Here is a 19,583-nt window from a genome sequence, read left to right on the forward strand (position 1 = left end):
GGCATATCAAAAAATCTATGGGTATTACATATTATGCCAACCAAGTTCTATAATTCTGCAAGTTATCGAAACCAGAAATCAAGCCTCATCGCTTCGTCAAAAAAGAAGTTATGTCTTATCGGCCATAAGTAATAGCCTTCGGCAGTAAAGAAACAGTCGTCTTCCCTTAATTATTGCAGCAACTTAATTTTACGAGGATGATACATCCACATCTATGGCGCCTGAGCTTGAAGCCATTTATCAATCGGACTTGATCGTTGCAACTTTCTCTTTGGCGTCTTTCTTTGATACTCCTTCTGATTACTCATTTGCAATTCCCTTTCACGATTCGTCTCTGGCGCGTCGCATGATTCTGCAAAAAGCACATCTTGACTTGTTTTCGTATTTTCTCATTCGCTGACAGATTTGGACGCGCTTCTACAAATAATGGTGTCGTTAGTAATTCTGAAGTCCCTAACCTTCTTAAATTCGTACACAAAGCAGGTCATTGAGAGTTTTTTTTTTATCCAAGTAATGAAAAACTTCACGATTCCTTTGCAAGTTTACAAAATATTAATATAAACCATATCGAATTAGAATTTATTTCTTATGGTAAGTTTTGCCATTACAAAGATAACGAATTTTATACTATTGCGCCTATTGCGTCAAACTGAGCTCATTAGTATCGCAAGGCTATAACGATTAACAGAAAAAACATTAGAAAGGTAAAGAAAAAGGTCTTTTTCTATTTTGCTTGGTAAGTAACGTCCATTAAAGTTTTCACATATTGACGGCACATTGTGAGCAAAATAAATCAAAATGGAAAAGATGATATCTAAATAATTTACCTCCAAAACGCAATTTATTGTCTCGTAAGTGAAGGCTTTATGTGTGTGAGAAATACGAAAATAATTCTAACTGCGTTGTTTCTAAAATCATTTCCAGGCAACCACAACTCAAAAGAAGAGTACCGCTAGTGTCTCTTTGGCTATTACACCCTTGACTATTCTGTGAGTTTTGCATTGTTTTAAATTTGTTCCTTTCAAAACTGCATCCTCACTGGACCTGTTACAGAAGAGAAACGTATTCTTTAGAGGCAATTTAAAAAAATGCAGAAACCCGAAAAAACTCAATTCAAAAGAAAAATCCATCCGAAGGACAGAGCAAATTGTTTGTCACAGTTCTTGTTTTGGTAATTTTTTCTTGGCGAGAATCTTCTTTGACCTGATCAAAACTTTCAGTTGGCAGTTACCAATAATCATAAAATATTACAAGAACGACTTTACCGAAGAAAATCTTTATCCAAATCTCGCCGAACACAGTTCTGAAGGCCTGGGAAATGAATTGGAGGAAAAATGGCACGAAGAAGAGAAGTCTAGCAAAAGACCCTCTCTATTTAGGGTACTGTACGGCATGTTTGGTAGAAAATACATCGCTTATGGTGTTTTAATGCTGCTGCTGGAGCTTGCTACCACGTACGTATGCATCTCGATATTTCGCGAAAGAAAATCTTTACTATTTTAGATTTTTGACACCCCTCTGTTTGAAACAATTTCTAAAATATTTCGACCCGCAAGAGAAAGGCATTACAAAACAAGAGGCATGTATGATTGCTTTGGCAATTGTACTGCTGAATCTCCTCCGAGTCTTGTACACTCACCGGTTGTATTTGGAATTCACTTCTTTGGGAATAAAAGTTCAGATAGCTTGTTCTACTCTCGTGTACAGGAAGTACTTGAAACTGAAAAAAGAGACTTGTCAAAAATTCACTTTGGGTCAAATGGTTAATTTATTGTCCAATGACGTTGAGAGATTCCACGATGTGTTTGCCTTTTTTCATAACTGCTGGATCGGTCCTCTCAAGATTGTATTGGGGTTATATTATTTGGACGTTGTTTTGGGTAAATCTGCCATGGTCGGATTTCTGATATTATTTCTGTTCATCTTTATACAAGGTTTGTGGTTCCTGATGGTTCAACTAAATTACACAATTTATTTTATTTTGTAATTTTCAGCTTATACGGTTAGGCACATGGCAAATCAGAAATTGAAAGTTGCTCGAAAAACTGACCACAGAATTCGTCTAATGGACGATATCATTTGTGGAATTCAAGTTATCAAAATGTATACTTGGGAAAAACCTTTTTCCAAGCTAGTTGAAATTTCTAGAAAGTGAGGACGTATTATTAATATTCTCGTTGATATTCTTACAAATTTGCATCACATTCGACATTCTTTTTCTTCATCTTTTTCTTTATTTCTCTTTTTCCTAAATTCTCTTTTATTATTCCATTCATTCAATTAATTACACAATTACACCATTCGTTTTAAATCAGTATTTGATTTATTTTTTAAAATACATTATGCTTTTTCTTATTTTCAGAACTGAAATCGCACAATTGCTCAAACCTAATCTTCTCCGGATCACTAATTTCTGTTTTTGTACCTATCTAGGCAAAATAGCAGTTTTCTTTTGTGTATTAACAACTCTCTTAACTAAATTACCATTTACGGCCCAATATTTTTTTGCCTTGCTCAACTTCTACACTAGTTTGGCTCTTACAGTGGCGAGACGAATGGCATACGCTTTCATTTTTTTCGCAGAAGCCAAAAGTTCTCTTCAAAGGATTGAAAAATTCTTGCTTTGCGAACATCAAGAATCTCAACATTTGAGCAACAAAGAAGAAATGTACAACAAAGTTGTCAACAACTCTTTGTCGCCTCGTCCATTAGGTTTTTCTATTAAACATGTTGTGATAAAATTTGAAGAAAATGCAGTTTTAAATGATGTCAACCTTGAAGCTTCTTCTGGAGAACTGGTGGGAGTCGCAGGAGCAGCCGGCAGTGGCAAATCAACACTCCTCCAAGTTATATTAAAAGAAATTGAGCCAACCAAAGGATTCGTGGATGTCGAAGGAGCAGTGTCGTATGCTGTGCAAGAAGCCTGGATTTTTTCGGCCAGTGTCAGACAAAATATCCTGTTTGGTCAAGAAATGGATCAAGACAAGTACCAAAAGGTGATCAGAGTGACCGCTCTGGAAGACGATTTATCTCTTTTTCCTCACGGTGACCAAACACTGGTAGGGGAGAGAGGTGTGATGTTGAGTGGAGGTCAGAAAGCTAGAATCAGCTTGGCTAGAGCTGTTTACAGAGACGCTGATATCTACCTTCTGGATGATCCTCTGTCGGCGGTTGACGCTCACGTAGCTGAACACATCTTCAACGAATGCATTTTAAATTATTTGAAAAGCAAGAGTGTCGTTTTGGTCACCCATCAAATCAAATACCTCTCAAAAGTCAATCAAGTATATTTCATAGAAAACGGAAAACTGACAGCTGGTGAAACTCTAAATAAAGCTAATAAGTATGCAAAAGATAATAACACTGAAACAATTGCGTTGAAAAAATATGACGCAGTGTCAGAAGTCAAAGAACACCGCAGCTCAGAAGCAACTTCTCCAAATCCGTACAAAAAATATTGTTTCGCGGGTCACTGGTTAATGTGTCTCTTCATCTTGCTCATGTTTGGTTTTGCTCAATTTATAAGCAGTAGTACTGACTTCTTTGTCGCATTTTGGATTGACCTGACAGAAAATCCCAAGCATTTTGGTTTTGAATGGAAAAAAATATGGTCACCTCAAAATTTCCTGACAGCTTATGCCTCTCTGACGGTGATTTTAGTGTTATCAGTTCACTTATTATCATTATTCTATGTGAAATATTTCATAAAAGTTTCGAACAAGTTTCATAAAGCATTGTTCGATACAATTCTCAAGGTACCGATAAAATTTTTCAATGATCACTCTTCTGGACGCATTTTAAACAGATTTTCGAAAGATATGGTTTGCATCGATCAGAGGATTTCAGTATTTTTATTTGAGGTCATAACCCTCATGTTCAACGTTATTGGAATTTTGGTCGTCATCTCTGTTTCGAATCTCTGGTTAACTTTCCCTGCGATAGGACTTATTATCCTTTTTTACATATTTGCACATCTATTCAAACCTATCAACAAGAATATCCGAAGAACTGAAGGAATCGGTGAGTTTCATTGCTTTTGACTATCTTTTATGACCTCTATACATTTTAGTAAAAAGTCCAGTACTGAATCATTTTGTAACAACGGTACGCGGATTAACTACTATTAGAGCCCTTGATGCCCAAAAATGTTTGCAACAGGAATTTGACCATCACCAAGACGTTCACGCTTCTGCTTTTTACTTGTTAAAAGCAATTATTTATTCTTTTACTTTTTGGGTTGACATGATATGTGTAATATACATAGTGCTTATTATTTTCAGCTTTCTTCTCTTCGAAACTCGTAAGTTCGATCAACGTTGTCGATACCTAAAGAAGATTTTGTTTCTAGAATCTACTGCATCAAAGGTGGGTTTAGCCATCACCCAATCACTCGACTTGATAGGAATGGCTCAAGCAGCAATGAAAATGTGGAGTGACGTCGATGCTACAATGACTTCTGTAGAACGAGTTCTGGAGTATAGTGACCTCACTCCTGAAGAAGACAATGGACATTTTGTGCCACAAGACACGTGGCCTCAAGAGGGAAACGTCGAGTTCAAATCTGTGGCTATGCAATATTCGCCGGAGAAACCGATAGTCCTCAACCAAGTATGTTTTACTGTCAAATCTGGAGAGAAATTGGGAATTGTTGGTAGAACTGGAGCTGGAAAGACTTCTCTCGTGTCTGCTCTGTTCCGCTTGTTTCACTTTGAAGGTACCATTCTCATCGACGGAGTTGACACAAAATCGGTACCTCTCCAAATTGTTCGTGCGAACATCTCCATCATTCCTCAAGATCCAGTTTTGTTTATTGGATCGTTGCGCAAGAATCTGGATCCGTTTGGCGAATACTCTGACTGTCAAATCTGGCAAGCTCTGGAAGAGGTCCAAATGAAGAATCTGATCGTTAGTCTTCCTTCTGGTTTGGAAACCGTGGTGATCGAAGGAGGAAACAACTTTAGCGTGGGACAAAAGCAGTTGCTTTGTTTGGTTCGAGCCATTTTACGCAACGCTAAAATCATCGTGTTGGATGAAGCCACTGCGAGTATTGACTTGGAAACAGATGAGCTAATACAATTCACGATTAGAAGAAGATTCGAGGAGTGCACGGTTTTGACCATAGCGCATCGTTTGAATACCGTTATGGATTCGGACAAAATCTTGGTAATGGATTCTGGACGAGTCGCCGAATTTGGAGAGCCGCAGCAACTTTTGCAAGATACAGATGGAATGTTTTACAGCTTGGTTACTCGAAATTCAAAGGAAGACCTAGGGAACATGTGAAAATAAAAGTATTGTTTCGTTGGTGTCTAGAAGGTTCTTTCGAACATTTTCCAAATATTTTATATTCAGGCTAGATTTTTTTGTGATTCTCTGGTACCAACTCACCTCTGCAACGCGTAATAATCTCTTTTAGTAAGAGCTGACATCTAAACTAACGTCACCACTATAAAAACCTACAGCAAGAAAAACATATATCAATCTATACACAGACATGGACGAATCCCTTTCTTTGAAAGATGTTATAACATTTTTTCCTCATTGTCACATTTGTTAAACATACTTGTGTTTTTAAGTTTATTGTAATGAGTTCTGAATAAAACACGAGTGAAAAATGGAATCATTGATTACGAAAAATTTTAACGGTAGTTTGATTTCCCAATATAGCTACAACGAAAAGCAAAGAAAAACATGTTGCCAATAGACTCAATGCTTCACTTCAAAGTTCAGTCAAAACTTATTTCGGAATTGACTGAGTCAATTTATTGATATTGTCACGCAAGTGATGAACCAATGGTCTGCGGAATTACAGTAGAGTTTCTAAAGCCTTGTGTTGCGCATTCCTTCACTCCGGTGTTCCTTAACTTGAGAAGGTAAATTCAATTATATCAAATCAAATCCGGAAGAAAAAACAATATAATTAATCGACTTAAGTACACAACATTTTTGTTTTGTAATACAAAAATTTCCGATAATACACTGTTTTACTTTTGGTTTTCCTCTTTTCTCAATTGTATTTCACTATTTCTCAAAACTATTTCATATTTACGTCACTTCGACATTTAATAGAGATAGGAAATAGTGAAATACAATTGACAAAAGAGGAAAACCAAAAGAAAAATACTGCAATGCGGATTCTGGAAAAGTGCCCCGAATGCTTGCAGCGTTTCCACGTTGAATGGCAAAGGAAATCCTCTCAAAAAGGAATTTCTTTGATTTTGAATCGCCTGATTCCGCAATAAGTCGGTTTCCGATGACACTAATGAAATCGATGGTTTCTTTGCACCAAGGGCCTAAGGTTTCAAAGGCTAAACCTTTAAATATACAGGGCAAGTCACGTAAGGCTTATTTCTGAATTTATTTTGTACGCAACCAAAAATACTAATGACGCTGACTACTTGATACCATTTATAATGTGATTTAATTTAGTAATCAACGTAGGTATGTAATTTGGGTAAAAATGTCACAATGACGTTTTCCTGTTCTGATTAATGAAATCAAAAATTAAATTCATCAACTGTCATTTTGACATTTTTAGCCAAATTACATACCTACGTGGATTACTAAATAAAATCACATTATAAATGGTATCAAGTGGTCAGCGTAATTAGTATTCTTGGTTGCGTACAAAATAAATTCAGAAATAAACCTTATGTGACTTGCCCTGTAGTAACGTCGCAAACTAAAGGTTGACCTTTAATCCATGGTACTAAAGTCATCCCATCTGGGCGTTTTCCATCATCTCGAGGCAGTCCGTTTGGTTCTAACGTTGAATTAACATGAATAGAAATCAAAGACCGGTTGATAATAGAATTAATTTCTGGAAAATCTACCACTACTTTTGGAACAACTTAAACCGTGGATACCAATTTCGTCAACTTTCACATTGCATTTGCAAATATGAGGTGTACAAAGATTACAACCCAATCTTAAACCAATACAAACTTGGAAGGAAGTGTTATCTAAAAGAGTACCAATATTAGGAGAAGGTATTGCATGTAACCAAGATCCTGATTCTCTGCATTGCAAAGCCTTAAAACGAGCCAAGTCTCTAAGTGAATTAAAGATTAAGTCATTGGCAATTATTCGTTTGACATTGATATTATCCCAATATTTCTGAAATTGTGAAATTGTTGGTCTTTCGTTCTCATTTTCCACGTCCCAGACTTCTGAAGCTTCATCATGATAGTGAATAATAAGCTCATTATCCTTTGAATTTAGTAATAGAGAAACAGCTTTTTAACACCATGAATTGAAGATAAGAAAGCATGGAAGCAAATATTTGAAATGCGGCGAATTCCCAGTCCACCAAATCTAATCGGTAAAGTGGACTGACACCATTGTAAATCAGTTAAAAGTAAATTAAGTATTTTTTCTAAAGAAGACTTTAAAGAAGAATCAGTTGAATTGACATAATTAGAACATCTCCAAAATGGAGTTGTTCTTAATAAAAAATTAAATTTTGGCATGAAAAGACAGTTCTTGGTTAAAGTATAAGCCACATGTCTGCTAAGAAGTTCAGCTTTGTTTAAAATATTGTAATTATAGTTTTTTCGACAGTGTTTTTGAAACCTTGGTCAAAGATTGGAGAGCCTAAAAGAGATAAACTTCCTCGGTCACAAATTTTAATACCTGGTGCTAAATTTTGAAATTCCTTTATGACTTTTAAATCTGTGTCTCCAGAACAGCAAAAGATCTCGCATTTGTTAAAGTTTAATTCAAAACCAATTTTTCTGGATAAATCGATAACTTTCTTAAAGTTAGACAAAACTACTTCTGGGTAATCAGCTAAGATTTCATCATCTAAATACCAAATATTCAGTTGAGAATCCAAAGATAAAATAATTGGTAAATAGCAAGACTAAAAATCATAGGACCACAAGGTCTCCTTGCTGGGCTCCAACAGAAAAAGAAATTAAATGATCACCGAAAAATAAAGTTGAAGCATTCCTATTAGATAAGGATAAAGAAGTGCGATATGACACTTTCGACTGAGTTAAATGCGTTTTTGAAATGTAATTTAAGAAGAACTTTGCCACGGTTTTGGTCGTTATTCACAAAAGTTCGTGTGGTATGAATTGCTGCTTCGCATCCTAGCTTGGTGTGGAGTTAAATACGAATTTACAATATTACGACTTTGAAAACAGGCTAGCTTTGAAGTCAATCTTCGTAAACATTTTCCTATAGCGATTGGTCTAATTCCTCCATCTTTCTTATGAAGGGCACATAAAGACGCACCATATAGTAGCAAGTGAGCTTTATTTGCCCTACGGGTTTTCTGATTCCTGTTTACAACTTAAAATATATCCATTCCAAAAAACAAGATTTTTATTACTCTATTTTTGCCAGCATCATCTTATCTTTATTTATTTTAAATGCTTCCTTTACATTTACTTCCACCCCTATCTCCCTTTCTAACCATTCTTCCACCCCGTCTCTATACAGGGAATGGCAGGACTGACGCCCCACAGAAGACTGGCAAATTCGTGGGATTACGCTGAAACGTAAATTAAAAACTATATTTATTTTACTCTCAAAATAAGCGAGAAAAGACATTGCGAAATTGACCAATCAGACGAGAATACCATCGAGGACTTAATTGGTCGCTACGCAATCGAATATTATCGAACCGCGCGAAACTTTTTATACTCAAATGGTCCACTGCTTTTTTTGACAGATGTTTGTGTCATCTTGACAATTTAAACATTTTAATTTGTCATTGTGTTTTCTCAAGATCTGAAATCGTGTTGCAAAACTCTGCCGAGATGTATTCAGCTGCCGATTATGTTGAGATGTTGATTATCTTTGGAGAATGCGGACGGAACGCTAGGGAGGCAGCAAGAATTTTCTCTGATCGTTTTCCTGACCGACCTTCTCCTGATCACAAAGCAATTTTGAGAGTACTTGCTAGGGCTCAAGAAACAGGGAAAGTTTTGCCGAATCGAAATGAAATTGGCGGAGGTGCACGAACCGCACGGACCTTGGCTAATGAAGAGGCAACACTGAATATCGTTGAAGAAGATGGAACTAGGAGTATAAGAGAAATTGCCCAAGAGGTAGATATCTCCAGCAGATCGGTACATTGCGTTTTGAATGAGAACATACTTCCTCCTTTCCACTATACTCGGGTGCAACATCTCGAACCAGAAGATTACCCTGCTCGAAGAAATGTGTGTGTTTGGTTGCTTAATAAAGCGGCAGAAGATGAAAATTTTATTTCACAGATCTTGTTTTCGGATGAATCAAGTTTTGGTCGGCAGGGATGTTTCAACCATCGAAATTTGTATGTCTGGTCGTACGATAATCCAAGTACTACTTATCCGCGTGCATTTCAGCGTCGATTTTCCGTAAATTTGTAGTCAGGACTAGTGGAAGATTCAGTGGTAAGTCAAGATTTTAAAAAATAAAGAAAGCGTGTTTAGGTATTCTTTATTTTCAGATCGGACCTTTTGAATTCCCTATGCGTTTAACAGGAGCTGTGTACGCAAACTTTTTAAACATGGAACTGGCTCATTTACTTGAAAATATTCCATTGATTTTTCTCGTAAATCAGTGGTTCAAACATGACGGGGCACCACCCCATTTCAGTCACAATGTGCAAGGTATTTTGAATCGAATGTATCGTAATCGTTGGGGGGTACGTGAAAAACGTTGTTGCTTTTGCAACAATTACACCTGAAATGGTCAGAGCCTCTAAATTAAACTTACTACGGCGTGCACAACTGTGTCTCGAAATGAATGGTGGACATTTTGAGCATCTCCTTTAATTCTTCTTTCTTTGAGTTTTGTTTGTGTTTCGTTTTGTTATTATTTGCTTTCGTTCTATTAAACTCGCTTCTTTTTAGAACCACCATTTGTTGTTTGCTTTACGACTTCCGCCCAATAATAAATTTGTATTAATAGTTGCGGGCTATACGATTACAACTTTTATTAAATTTATTGACATTATTCTTAACCTACATTTTTTTGACAGTGCAATAATGTGCTAAATTTGACAATAAAATACAGTTGACCAGATATTTTGAGTAGAATGATAATATTTTTGGAAACCAAGCAACGCCCTCATTCATTCTGTTCTCCCCTAGTTTTTTCGAGCTTGACTAACGGGATTGGTGGATTTGATATGCTTCTAAGTCGATTAAAAAAGTAGATAAGAAAAAAGAATCAGTCTTTCCAGTAATGTTAGTGCTGTCGGCACAAGTCATTTTCCTCTGGGGCGTGAGTTGTGCCACACCCTGTATTTCCACTTATTGCCCCTATTCCAGTTATTATAATATTATTCTTCTTCTCCTCCTTTTCTCTTTGTTCCATCATTTTCATCCTTTTCATCCAATCTGCTTTCTCCGCCTGCCCTTTTTCTTCTCTTCCTCTCATATCCTCTCTCACTGTCGCTTTCCTTAGCTCCTGGATTCTCCTCTCTCACTTCCGCTGATTCCTTTCTTAGCGTTTTGATCTCCTCTCTTATCTCTCTAATCATGGTTGTTTTCAGTTCCTTATCCATTTCCTTTGATTTTATTCTTCGCTTCTATTTGGTGATCTTCTCGTTCTGGAACTATTTCTGAGTGGGTTCTTGTCTTCTTTCGGCGTCCTACCCTCTTCTCTTTCTCTCTAGCTGCTTTCTTTCCTTACTTCTGACGATTTCGGCATGTCCTCTCTTTCTTGCTCTCCCTTCTTCTCTCTCACTGCCGCTAATTCCTTTCTTCGTACTTTGCTCTCCTCTACTATTCCCGCCATTTCCTCTTTTATCTGTCGAATGAATGACAAATTTATGAAAGAAGTTGACCAGACAATAAAAAATTGCACAGTTTTGTTAAAGCTCATAGTGCCTGCTGACCTGTTTCACCCGCTGACAAAGATATATCTTTCAAGTATTGTGGTCTCATGCCATCTAAACCTGGTGAAGAAGCGGCAGGAAAGAAATTGGTAGCTTCTCGAACGTTTTGCTCATTGACTATTAAATAAAAGTCTCTTGGTTTGAAAGCGTCTGGGAAAAAAGCTCGCGAAATGGTGTAGGATGTTTTTTTTTTCTTTTTAATATGGAAGTATTTATTTTGTCTTCACTAATAATTTCATCTTTTAAAATTAAACGTTTCTATTATTTGTCGCATTTACCACTTTTTCTTTTCTCCTAAACATACATTTTCCTCACATTGCGACAATACAAGATTTGGTGAGTGACGAAAACCACCTCCAAATAATTAGTTGTCGGTCGTGCCGTGTGAGCATTAGCTCAATCTTGTTTAATGGCCGTTTGTTAGTTCCAAATCATCCAGTTAATTTCCACCAATTAATTTCATATTCTTTAGCCTTGATAGTTTCAGTAAAAAAGATTGGTCCAATGATTCGTATTAGGGACACCAGTTTTAATTGGATGTAGTGGCATCTCAAAAATTCTATGGGTATTATTATGCTAACCAAGTTCTATGATTCTGTAAGTTATCGAAACCAGAAATCAAGCCTCATCACTTCGTCAAAAACAAAGTTATGTCTTGTTGGCTATAACTAACAGCCTTCGGCAGTAAAGAAAGAGTCGTCTTGGCCTAATTATTGCAGCAACTTAACTTTATGAGGATGACACTTCCACATCTACGGCGCCTGAGCTTTTATCAATCGGACTTGATCGTTGCAACTTTCTCTTTGGCGCCTTTCTTTGATTCTCTTTCTGATTATTCATTTGTAATTCGCTTTTACGATTCGTCTCTGGCGCGCCACATGATTCTACAAAAAGCACATCTTGATTTGTTTCCGTATTTTCTCATTCGCTGACAGATTTGTACGCGCTTCTACAAATAATGGCGTCGTTAGTAATTCCGAAGTTTGTAACCTTTTTAAATTCGTACCCAAAGCAGGTCATTATGTCGGGTCATTTAAAGTTTCTTATCCAAGCAATTAAAAACTTCACGATTCTTTTGCAGGTTTACAAAATATTAATGTACTATCTGTGGACATTAAAACCTGGGACATCCAAAATTTGCTCATTGTATATCAGACTTTTGAATTGTCACTCAAAATAAAAATTGTCAGTATTTAAAATTAACTCTTTGAACGTAAGAGATGCTAGATCAATTGTGTTATTATATAAAATCATTGTCAATGAAAAGAACGTTATAGTATATTAAGTATAAAGAACGGTAATGACAATGTACGGATCGAAGACAATTGTTTGGAGGAGGAGCTTGCGACGACTCCAATATTGTCTGAGATCCGTACATTGTCATTAACGTTCGTCATGCTTATGAGATTTTTTGCGCGATTGAATATTTATTACAAAACATTCCTAACTAGAATGCAATGCGATACGACGCCCTTCACATCGTGTTGCCACAATGTCGATTTTTGTATCGCGTTTCTAAGGCAATCTGCAAACAACTACCGCCATTGCAGTTTTTGTACGCAAATATCGTCAGTTGTGTTGAAAAACAAGCAGTAAAATGAGTGATATTAGTGATTCCGAAAACGAAATGGATATTGTAGAAGAAACTTTGAATGTGGGTGGCGTCACAGATAAAGAATTTTTGAAACTAACGACCTCAACGTGTAATTAAGAAGACAAGGAAAATTTGTGGTATGAAAATTTTGATAATACTAATGTCGCGGCAAGTTCGCTAATATTATTTCATTGCAGCGGCAAGGAATGCCGACCACAAGAGCCGTGTGAGTTTCCAGAAAGTACTAACATCTTGTCTTCAACTTCTGTCTACATAAATCAAGAATTTTCGAAACCAGCGAACTCAATATGTATTCAAGAAGACAAGAAAAATCCGGGGTATGAACATTTTGACAATTCTAATGTCACGGCAAGTCTGTTACTAAAATTATTTCATTGCAGCGCCAGCGGCAAGGTAGGCCGACTACAAGAGCCGTGTGAGTTTCCAGATAGTGCTAACATCTTGTCTTCAACTTCCGTCTACATAAATGAAGAATTTTCGAAACCAACGATCTCAATGTGTAATCAAGAAGACAAGGAAAATGCGGGGTATGAAAATTTTGACAATGCCAATGTCGCGGCAAGTTTGCTAATGCTTTTTCATTGCAGCGCCAAGGAAAGCCGACTACAAGAGCTTTATGAGTTTCCAGAAAGTGCCCCCACATCTTGGCTTCAACTTCTGTCTACATAAAAATTATTATAATAATCGATTAATTTTGAATAAACTTTACTTACCGTTCTAGAACACCAAAAATTACTTACCATCGAGTTTATCGTTAGCAACGAGTAAACAGAGCTTACCATCTTGGAAACAGACGTGGTAAACAACCAAATAGAGTACAATCGCGCAAAAAAGAACTGAACTTTAACTTGGTGTTTCTGACAATATGTCATAATTTTTATAACCTTGTTTGTAAAAAGCCAAATTTACCAAATGTATATTTCTGATTTTTGACTTTATACAATTGTGACGTTTGTCCTAGGTTTTTATGTCCACCGATAGTACCTATAAATCATATCGATTTAAAACTTATTTTTTATGCTAAGTTTTACCATTACAAAGATAACGAATTTTATACTTCCATTAGCCTATTGCCTTAAAGTGAGGTCATTAGTATCGCAAGGCTATAACGATTAACAGAAAAAACATTGGAAAAGTAAAGAGAATTTTTTTTTTTTTATTTTGCTTGGTAAGTAACGTCCGTCAAAGTTTTCACATATTGACGTCACATTGAGAGTAAAAAAATCAAAATGGAAAAAATGATATCTAAATAATTTACCTCCAAAACGCAATTTATTGTCTCGTAAGTGAAGGCTTTATGTGTGTGACAAATACAAAATAATAACTTATTCTTTAGAGGCAATTTTAAAAAATGCAGAAACCCGAAAAAACTCAACTCAAAAGAAAAATCCATCCGAAGGACAGAGCAAATTGTCTGTCACAGTTCTTGTTTTGGTAATTTTCTCTCGACGAGAATCTTTTTTGACCTGATCAAAACTTTCAGTTGGCAGTTACCAATAATCATAAAATATTACAAGAACGACTTCACCGAAGAAAATCTTTATCCAAATCTCGCCGAGCACAGTTCCGAAGACCTGGGAAATGAACTGGAAGAAAAATGGCACAAAGAAGAGAAGTCTTGCAAAAGACCCTCTCTATTGAGGGTACTGTACGGAATGTTTGGTAGAAAATACATCGCTTACGGTGTTTTAATGCTGCTACTGGAGCTTGCTACCACGTACGTATGCATCTCGATATTTCGCGAAAGAAAATCTTTCCTATTTCAGATTTTTGCCACCCCTCTGTTTGAAACAATTGCTGAAGTATTTGGATCCGCAAGTCAAAAGTATCACAAAACAAGAGGCCTGTATGTTTGCTTTAGCAATTGTACTGTTGAATCTCCTCCGAGTCTTGTACACTCACCACTTGTATTCAGAACTCGTTTCTTTGGGAATAAAAGTTCGCATAGCTTGTTCTTCCCTCGTCTACAGGAAGTACTTGAAACTGAAAAAAGAGACTTGTCAAAAATTCACTTTGGGTCAAATGGTTAATTTATTGTCTAATGACGTTGAGAGATTCATTGATGTGCTTGTCTTTTTTCATAACACCTGGATCGGTCCTGTCAAGATTCTAGTAGGGTTGTATTACTTGGACGTTGTTTTGGGGAAAACTGTCATTGTCGGATTTCTGATATTATTTCTGTTTATTTTTCTCCAAGGTCTGTGGTTCCTAATGGTTCAACTAAATTACAAAATTTGTTTCAGCTTATACGGTTAGGCATATCGCAAATCAGAACTTGAGAGTTGCCCCAAAGACTGATCACAGGATTCGTCTAATGAGCGATATCATTTGTGGAATTCAAGTTATCAAAATGTATACTTGGGAAAAACCTTTCTCCAAACTAGTGGATCTTTCTAGAAAGTGAGTACTTATTAATATTATTATTGATATTCTTATAAATTTGCATCGCATTCAACTTTCTTCTTCTTCATTTTTTCTATATTTTTCCTATCTTTTTGTTCTCCTGATTAAACTGTCGTTTGAAATCAGTAACTAATTTAGATTTTTTTATAGACATCTGTTTGTTCTTATTTTCAGAACTGAAATTGCACAACTGCTCAAACCTAACCTTCTCCGGATCACTAATTTGTGTTTTAGTCTCTATCTAGACAAAATAGCAGTTTTCTTTTGTGTTTTGACCACTCTCTTAACTAAATCACCATTTACGGCGCAATATTTTTTGTGTTGTTCAACTTGTTCAGAAATTTGACTCTCACAGTAATGAAACGTACGGCATACGCTTTCATTTTTTACGCAGGAGCCAAAAGTTCTCTTCAAAGGATTGAAAAATTCTTACTTTGCGAACATCAAGAATCTCAACATTTGAGCAACAGAAAAGAAACGTACAACAAAATTGTCGACAGCTCTTTGTCCACGTCGCCTCAAGCCATTTACACATCAGGTTTTTGTATTAAACATGTTGTGGTAAAATATGAAAAAAGTGCGGTATTAAACGATGTCAGCATTGAAGTTTCTTCTGGAGAATTGGTGGGCATTGCAGGAGCGGCCGGCAGCGGCAAATCAACACTCCTCCAAGTCATACTGAAAGAAGTTGAGCCAACCAAAGGGTTTGTTGATATCGAAGGAGCAGTGTCTTATGCCGCGCAAGAAGCCTGGATTTTTTCGGCCAGTGTCAGACAAAATATTCTGTTTGGTCAAGAAATGGATCAGGACAAGTACCAAAAAGTGATCAGAGTGTGCGCTTTGGAAGACGATTTATCTCTTTTTCCTCACGGTGACCAAACACTGGTGGGAGAGAGAGGTGTGATGTTGAGTGGAGGCCAGAAAGCTAGAATCAGCTTAGCTAGAGCTGTGTACAGAGACGCTGACATCTACCTTCTAGATGATCCTCTGTCGGCGGTTGACGCTCACGTAGCTGAACACATCTTCAACGAATGCATTTTAAATTATTTGAAAAGCAAGAGTGTCGTTCTGGTCACCCACCAAATCAAATACCTGTCAAAAGTCACTCACGTGTATTTCATAGAAAACGGAAAACTGACAGCTGGTTAAACACTTGATAAATTTAAGAAATTGACACATAATAATGAAATCGAAACAGTCCCCTTGGAGAGGCTTGACGCGGTGCCAGAAGTTAAAGAACACCATACCTCAGAGGCTACTTCTCAAAATATGTACAAAAAATATTGTTTTGCAGGTCACTGGTTAATGTTTCTCTTGATCCTCTTCATGTTTGGATTTGGTCAAATTTTAATCAGCGGTATTGATTTCTTTGTCGCCTTTTGGCTTGACCTAACAGAAAATCCGAATCATTTTGGTTTTGAGTTTTTCTTGACAACATATGCCTCTCTCACAGTGATTTTAGTGTTATTAGTTCACTTATTATTATTCTTCTATGTGAAATATTTCATAAACGTTTCAAACAAGTTACATGAAGCAATGTTCGATACAATTCTGAAGGTACCGATAAAATTTTTCAATTATCATTCTTCTGGAGGCATTTTAAACAGATTCTCGAAAGATATGATGTGCATCGATCAGAATATTTCAGTATTTTTATTTGAAGTCATAACCATCATGTTCAACGTAATTGGAATATTCGTAGTCATCTCTATTTCAAACTACTGGTTAATATTGCCTTCGATTGGAATCATTATCCTTTTTTACGTATTTTTATATCTATTCAAGCCTATCAACAAGAGTATCCGAAGAACTGAAGGAATAGGTAAGTTTTGTTGCTTTTAATTTTCTTCTAATAGCTTTATACATTTTAGTAAAAAGTCCAGTACTGAATCATTTTGTAGCGTCAGTACAAGGATTAACTACTATTAGAGCCTTTGATGCCCAAAAATGTTTGCAGCAGGAATTTGACCACCACCAAGACGTCCACGCTTCTGCTACTTACTTGTTAAAAACCATCGTTTATAGTTTTACTTTTTGGGTTGATATGATTTGTTTAATGTACATAGTACTTATTATTTTCAGCTTTCTACTCTTCGAATCTCGTAAGTTTGATCAACGTTGTCGATATCTAAAAAGAATTCGTTTGTAGAATCTACTGCATCAAAGATGAGTTTAGCAATCACTCAATCACTCGATCTGATAGGAACGGTTCAAGGAGGAATGAAAATGTGGAGTTACGTCGATTCTCAGATGTCTTCTGTAGAACGAGTTCTGGAATACTCCGACCTCACTCCTGAAGAAGACAATGGACATTTTGTGCCAGAAGAAACGTGGCCTCAAGAGGGAAGCGTCGAATTCAAATCTGTGACTATGCAATATTCGCCGGAGAAACCGCTGGTCCTCAGCCAAGTATGTTTCACTGTCAAATCTGGAGAGAAACTGGGAATTGTTGGTAGAACTGGAGCTGGAAAAACTTCCCTCGTGTCTGCTCTGTTCCGGTTGTTTCACTTTGAAGGTACCATTCTTATCGACGGAGTAGACACAAAATCGGTACCTCTCCAAATCGTTCGTGCGAAGATCTCAATCATTCCTCAAGATCCAGTTTTGTTTATTGGATCGTTGCGCAAGAATCTGGATCCGTTTGGCGAATACTCTGACTGTCAAATCTGGCAAGCTCTGGAAGAGGTCCAGATGAAGAATCTGATCGTTAGTCTTCCTTCTGGTCTGGAAACTGTGGTCATCGAAAAAGGAAACAACTTCAGCGTGGGACAAAAACAGTTGCTTTGTTTGGTTCGAGCCATTTTACGCAACGCTAAAATCATCGTGTTGGATGAAGCCACTGCTAGTATTGACTTGGAAACAGATGAGCTAATACAATTGACGATTAGAAGAAGATTCAAGGAGTGCACGGTTTTGACCATAGCGCATCGTTTGAATACCGTTATGGATTCGGACAAAATCTTGGTAATGGATTCTGGACGAGTCGCCGAATTTGGAGAGCCGCAGCAGCTTTTGCAAGATACAGATGGAATGTTTTACAGCTTGGTTACTCGAAATTCAAAGGAAGACCTAGGGAACATGTGAAAACAGAAGTGTTGTTTCGTTGGTGTCTAGAAGGGTCTTTCGAACATTTTCCAAGTATTTTATATTCAAGCTTGATCTTTCTGTGATCCTGTTGTACCGATCCACCTCTGCAACGCGCACCCTTCTGTTTCGATTTAAGCAATAGTTTTGGTAAAATGTGATACCAAGAAAAATGTGAGAAGTTAAATATATAAGTAATAAACAAGCAAATTTTAAACACTGCTATTTAATTATTTCAAGAAATCGAAAAATTCTACTGGTCAGATCTTCTCTACTCGAGTTTTTTAAATAATTAAAATTAAAATTTAAAGCTAAGGATATGTCGCATCGAGATAGATTGATATAATTCTACTAGTAAATTTGTACCAAGTGGATACGTCTCTTTCATATTATCAGGTATTTTCAAAGCTAACGATTATGCCTATTAGGTACTTTATCACTTTAATCTACTGTCTAGACTGTCTCATTTGTAAACCAAAAAAATGCAATGAAATTAAAAATTCATTTGAATTTGAATAATTATTTTTTTTTAGGAATAAACACACTCATCAAAGAATTTAATTTACATTTAGTCTTATTTGCTGACAAAAAGATTAACATCTAAACTGTTTGCAACACAATTCTGAATCCTAACTTTTAATGCTTTTGGTAGAGTTTATCCTCAGTAAGAACCTAGAATGTGTGTGAAAGATAAAATAAAACTCACTCTTCGCATTTCGATTCTAGCTGAATTTGTGTCATATCAGTTATTGATTGATTGTTTAATTTAGCGTTTAACAAAATGCCCTGAAACTATTCGACAAAGTAGAAGAATCCGTCCTAGACAGAAAGACAGTATGGTTTTTGTTGTATTTTTTGTTTTGGTAAACTTCCGCGTAGGTCTTGCACAATCAACTTATCTTAGGTTTCAGCTGGTCCTTGCCTTTGTTTGAAACAATCAAGATGTCCATAGAGATGATAAAATGCCTTTTTTCTGAGCGGAGTAGAAGTACTTCAAGTCCTAGGAGTAGAAGTGTCCCATTGGCGGCTCGACCGAGTCAAATGTAAGGTCATTTGTATTTGTCACGTTTTATTTATCAATTACACGAAATATGTAATAATTAAATTATTCCTATTAAATAAAAGTCTCAAAAAAAGCGAAACATCGAAATTATTACCCAATATTTAACAGCTTCCGATATGGCCGCCCGTTGTGGGCGTGTCCACGGCGTGGATATACCTAGTATAGATGTCAGATGTAATGATGTCAAAATTAAAAAATAACGAACGATGCAAGAATTACAGAAATCGAGGTTTTTTACACACGCAAATATGAAAAATCACAGCAAAAACGCTCCGAATCGGAATTTCCACGTGGAACTTGCTTATTTCGGATTAAAACGATGCAGGAATTACAGAAATCAAGGTTTTAAGTCGCTAACTTATCTCTAAATTGTTTTTTACAGACGCTAATATAAAAAATCACAGTAAAAACTTGCTCATTTCGGATTAAAATGAAGCACAATTACAGAAATCGAGGTTTTAAGACGCTAACTTCGTTCAGTGTTAAAAAGTAAACAGCTGTAAGTTGTAATCGTTTGGTATTCACGTTTTGATAATTTTTGTTATGTTTAGCGAATATCTGAATTATGTTTGATACAACTGAAA

General features: G+C 36.4%; 2 protein-coding genes and 1 long non-coding RNA gene across 8 annotated transcripts; all 3 read left to right on the forward strand.

Moving 5' to 3' along the window:
• The first annotated feature begins 670 nt into the window (after positions 1–670).
• LOC138129681 (probable multidrug resistance-associated protein lethal(2)03659) lies at positions 671–5,602 on the forward strand. 4 transcript variants are annotated; one of them, XM_069045948.1, is made up of 9 exons: positions 671–736; positions 925–989; positions 1,054–1,171; positions 1,221–1,454; positions 1,504–1,934; positions 1,995–2,151; positions 2,363–4,020; positions 4,070–4,300; positions 4,349–5,602. In XM_069045948.1, the coding sequence occupies exons 3-9, from the start codon at positions 1,089–1,091 to the stop codon at positions 5,281–5,283; spliced, it is 3,729 nt and encodes a 1,242-aa protein (XP_068902049.1). In that variant the 5' UTR covers positions 671–736; positions 925–989; positions 1,054–1,088; the 3' UTR covers positions 5,284–5,602. The 4 variants fall into 4 exon arrangements, with proteins under 4 accessions (XP_068902049.1, XP_068902048.1, XP_068902050.1 ...); XM_069045947.1 differs by lacking the exon at positions 671–736 and adding an exon at positions 747–851; XM_069045949.1 differs by lacking the exon at positions 671–736 and adding an exon at positions 747–851 and having other exon boundaries at positions 925–1,171.
• Positions 5,603–12,096: 6,494 nt separating this feature from the next.
• Positions 12,097–13,181, forward strand: LOC138129683 (uncharacterized). Of its 2 annotated transcripts, XR_011159343.1 has the most exons (3): positions 12,097–12,766; positions 12,830–12,976; positions 13,037–13,181. It is a non-coding gene; the product is annotated as an uncharacterized lncRNA (long non-coding RNA). The 2 variants fall into 2 exon arrangements; XR_011159342.1 differs by having other exon boundaries at positions 12,830–13,181.
• Positions 13,182–13,766: 585 nt separating this feature from the next.
• On the forward strand, positions 13,767–18,171 carry LOC138129981 (ATP-binding cassette sub-family C member 4-like). Of its 2 annotated transcripts, none has more exons than XM_069046334.1 (6): positions 13,767–13,883; positions 13,933–14,166; positions 14,216–14,646; positions 14,693–16,674; positions 16,724–16,954; positions 17,002–18,171. In XM_069046334.1, the coding sequence occupies exons 4-6, from the start codon at positions 16,122–16,124 to the stop codon at positions 17,934–17,936; spliced, it is 1,719 nt and encodes a 572-aa protein (XP_068902435.1). In that variant the 5' UTR covers positions 13,767–13,883; positions 13,933–14,166; positions 14,216–14,646; positions 14,693–16,121; the 3' UTR covers positions 17,937–18,171. Both variants share the same exon structure in this region, with proteins under 2 accessions (XP_068902435.1, XP_068902436.1).
• The last annotated feature ends 1,412 nt before the right edge of the window (positions 18,172–19,583 follow it).

Source organism: Tenebrio molitor, chromosome 4 (genome assembly GCF_963966145.1).
Source record: "Tenebrio molitor chromosome 4, icTenMoli1.1, whole genome shotgun sequence".
Taxonomy (NCBI): Eukaryota; Metazoa; Arthropoda; class Insecta; order Coleoptera; family Tenebrionidae; genus Tenebrio; species Tenebrio molitor.